General features: G+C 53.9%; 1 protein-coding gene across 1 annotated transcript; it reads right to left on the bottom strand.

The window, feature by feature from the left end:
- Positions 1–2517: 2517 nt before the first annotated feature.
- LOC309603687 (olfactory receptor 14A16-like) lies at positions 2518–3453 on the bottom strand (the record flags this gene model as incomplete). The annotated part of the gene is made up of 1 exon (XM_082338623.1): positions 2518–3453. One exon carries the CDS (start codon positions 3451–3453, stop codon positions 2518–2520), a length of 936 nt encoding a protein of 311 aa, XP_082194749.1.
- Between the last annotated feature and the right edge of the window lie 910 nt (positions 3454–4363).

The raw sequence follows: 4363 nt of genomic DNA on the forward strand, positions 1-4363 counted from the left end.
TTACTTCCCCTCTGCCAACATATTTATATGCAGCTGTTCATCAAAATACATTTCCTACCAGTGCTCTCAGTGGAGAAATTTTCTTCTGAAAAACTACTCTATCTCTAGTGACCTATTTCCCATCTCTTCTTCAACCTCTCTGCCCTTTCTCCTTCCTCTACCAAGTTTGTCTTTACAGAGAGCTCCAGGTGAAGATTGATTGAGTAATTCAATGTGGGAGATATTTCTGGGCATCATCCAGTTCCCCTCCCTGCCCCCGACTCAATGGAGGGCTCCCCACAGTTATGTGTCGTCCACAAACACGTCGAGGGTGAACTCTGTCCCATTGTCCAGGCCACCACTAAAGATGTCAGACAGCATTGGCCCCAGCACTTCTCCGGGAGGGACGCCTCTAGAAACTGGCCATCGGTTGGACTTTCTAACAAGGATCCTTATGTTCCCCCCAGCTGCCATGACATTTCAAAGCCAAAGGGCAGCAGCCTTGCAATGGCAGCAGCCATTTCCCCCAGCCCCCTTGGGTGCATCCCCTCTGCTCCCAGGCACTTGCCTGTGTCCAGCTGCCACTAGTGCTCCCCAGCTGCAGCTTGCTCTCACATGGCTGAAGCTTTGCTACCCCAGAGGCTGCTGGGGGACTCAAGGCCCAGGGAGACTTGGGGGCAGATCTTACCAGGCAAGGGGTGGGGAAGTGAGGCAATGAGATCCTCAGCCTCTTCCATGCCTGTGCAAGGCCTTTTTGGACTGCACTGGAGGTCAAAGTAATTGAATCTTGCTGGGATTTATCTGTCCCTCACTGTCAGGAGGGTATCTCGGGCCAAATTAGCCTCAGATCCACACTTGGCACATCATCATGGAGGGATTTCAGTTGGGAAGAAGAGCCCAGGAGTGAGGAGTTCAGCCTCATGGTGAAAAACATTTTCCTTATCTCCAGGCTGAATGCTCAGTGATATTTTCCTCCCAATATGCACCATCATTAACACCCTGGCTCTGTATTCCCCATGACCTCCTTGTAGGCACTAGCAGGCTGGGATGAGGTCCCCCGCAGCCTTCCCTTCTCAAGGCTGGACAAGCCCAGCTCCCTCAGCCTCTCCTCACCAGCAAAGTGCTTCAATCCCTGGCTGTCCTGCAGGCCCTTTGTTAAACCCATTCCAGCTTGCCAATATCATCCCAGAATTGAGGATCTGATGTCTGGATGGAATATTCCAGAGAATCCCTTCCCTCCATCTCCTGGCCATGCTCCTGATCACACAGCCCAGGATGCTGGTGGCCTCCCTTGCTGCCAGGGCACACGGCTGCCTCCTGTCCAGCTCGCTGACCACCAAGACCTTTCCCACAGGGCTTCTCCCAGCCAGGCAGCCCCCAGCCTGTGCCATTGCCAGGGTGAGTCCCCTGCAGGGGCAGAAACTGGCATTTGTCCTTGCGGGATTTCATGAGGTTCCTGCCAATATGTGCTCTCCTCCTTGAACCCTTTCATTGAGCACAGAGGCCTGGGAGTAAAGACTCAAGCAAAGAAGGCCTTGAGTCCCTCAGCCCCATTGGTGTCTCCTGTTTATTAGATCACTGTTGTTGTTCAGCAGCAGCCCTGCATTTGCCTTGTTCAGCCTTGGTCTCTAACACAGCAATTGGAGCTCTTCTCTTTGCTCCTGACTTCTCTTGCAGCCACCAACTCCAGGTGGTCACCCCCTGGCAGCTGCTTTGTGGCCCCTGTCAGTGCCCTGTCCTGTGCCAGCCCAGCCCTCCTGCCTCCCATGTGGTCCCACAGCCCCACTCTGCAGGCACAGCATGGCAAAGGGTGTATTCGGTGTGAGGAACAGTTTCTCTTGCATGATTTCCATGACATCCCTTGGTGCCCTGTCCCCCTTCTGTTCCTCCTACTTGACGCAGCCTCCCCCAGGTCATGGAACCTACTCAGCCCTACGCACACCCCATGTGGGGTTTCACAGACATCCCTGACCCAGGGTCTGCCAGGGTCTGGACAAGGAGAGAGGTCGAGCAGGGCTGGCCATTCCCCCAGTGCAGGCCCTGAGCCCAGCAGGAGGAGGCAAAAATGGCCGTGCAGCCAAACTCACCCATAAACCTGTGGAGAAGGGCCAGTGCTGGAAATGGCCGAATAGGGAGGCCACCACTGAAAGCTCCCTCCAGTCCCAGTCCTGAACACATCACCCCATGCCCTCCTCCCCTCAGCCCATGGAGAACACCAGCACAGCAGCACGACCTTGTGGGGGACAACTTCCTTAGCCTGTTCCTGGCCTCAGCTTTGGAAGAAGAGCCCAACCTCCAGACACCGGCAGTGGGGAAATCCCCTTTTTATTACAAAGATGTGAGACGGAAGGCCAGCTGTACCATCGTGCCAGCAGATGTGCAAAGACCTTTGTGTCAGACACACTGGGTTCATGCCTCTGGAGAAGCGCACTGCATGCAGAGATTCCTGGAGAAACACAGTTATCACAGATAAAATGCCCAAAGCACAGGAGATTCCCCAGATACATTGGAAATCACATGGAAAGAGACATGGGCAGCTTATTGCTGCTGAAAGACTATGGATTGAATGAGCTTCTTCAGTGCGTCTTTGAGCTCCTGGTTCCTCATGCTGTAGATGAGGGGGTTCACTGCTGGAGGCACCACTGAGTACAGAACTGCCACCACCAGATCCAGGGATGGGGAGGAGATGGAGGGGGGGTTCAGGTAGGCAAACATGCCAGTACTGAGAAAGAGGGAGACCACGGCCAGGTGAGGAAGGCACATGGAAAAGGCTTTGTGCCTTCCTTGCTCAGAGGGGATCCTCAGCACAGCCCTGAAGATCTGCACATAGGACAGCACAATGAAAACAAAACACCCAACGTCCACACAGAAACTAACCACAAGAAGCCCAACTTCCCTGAGGTAGGAGTGTGAGCAGGAGAGCTTGAGGATCTGAGGGATTTCACAGAAGAACTGGTCCACAGCATTGCCTTGGCAGAGGGGGAGGGAAAATGTATTGGCAGTGTGCAAGAGAGCATGGAGAAACCCAGTGCCCCAGGCAGCGGCTGCCATGTGGACACAAGCTCTGCTGCCCAGGAGGGTCCCGTAGTGCAGGGGCTTGCAGATGGCAATGTAGTGGTCATAGGACATGATGGTGAGAAGACAATACTCTGCTCCTACCAAGAAGGCAAAAAGAAAGATCTGGGCAGCACATCCTGCGTAGGAGATGGCCCTGGTGTCCCAGAGGGAATTGGCCATGGCTTTGGGGACAGTGGTGGAGATAGAGCCCAGGTCAATAACGGAATGGTTGAAGAGGAAGAAGTACATGGGGGTGTGGAGGCGGTGGTTGCAGGCTACGGCGGTGATGATGAGGCCATTGCCCAGGAGGGCAGCCAGGTAGATGCCCAGGAAGAGCCAGAAGTGCAGGAGCTGCAGCTCCCGCCTGTCTCTGAATGCCAGGAGGAGGAATTCAGTGATGGAGCTGGTGTTGGACATCTGCTGCCTCTGTGCCCGGGGTCCTGTTCCTACATGAAGAGTCAATGAAGCGTTAGGGGAGACTTCTCTGAGCAAAATCTAAGCCTTTCTCCTAAACCTTCACACTGCTACACTGCGCCCACAACTACACCTACTCCTTTTCCAGGAGACCTTTCTTCAGCTCAGTGGCTGCAGCCCTGGCTGAGCACAGTGTGGGGAGCAGGGCCTCTGCCCGCTGGCTGCTGAGGAGTCAGCCCTTCTCTGCAGCAGTGAATTCATGGGAACGGTCAGGGCAAGGGCCAGTCCTGGTGTTCAACTTTGTCAGATGAAACTGGTCCTAGTGCAGAAGGGCCTGTCAGCATCTGCACTCCCAGTGCTAAGGAACGGGGATAGCGGATGGCAGTTTGAAATGTTTGGGGTTTTTAAAGCTCCCCCCATCTCACCTGGGGAGTGTTCTTGGATGCCAGAAACCCTCAGCATTTGTGCTTCATTCAGGGAGAGCAGAGGGAGTCCTGCGAGGCAAAAGGATTGCCTGGGGCTTAGTGGAGACTGAGGGGAGCTGGTCTGTCCCTCCGACTTGTTCCCTACAAGCTGCTATGAGCTTGTTTTCCATGAGATGGAGGGTGATCACTCTCTTGTGTTACCCTGAAAAAGAAAAGAGACACTGCTGTGAGCAGAGGGATCCAGTGCAGACAACTAAACGCCTCACCCTTTCTCAAGGTCTCAGCAACCACTTCCAGCCCAGGACACACAGGGCTCATTTCACAAACCCAAAAGAACGTTCTCTGTCATAGCATCTCTGCACTTCTCCATGAGGATTTCAGATAACACAAAGGTGCTATAGGACAGGATTGCAACCTGGAGGGAAGTTTGGAAGAAAACCTCAGGGAGATAGCCAAGTGTCCTAATGACACCGTCTGATTAAGGGAAA

This window comes from Platalea leucorodia, assembly GCF_965183815.1.
Source record: "Platalea leucorodia genome assembly, contig: HAP1_HAP1_SCAFFOLD_164, whole genome shotgun sequence".
Taxonomy (NCBI): Eukaryota; Metazoa; Chordata; class Aves; order Pelecaniformes; family Threskiornithidae; genus Platalea; species Platalea leucorodia.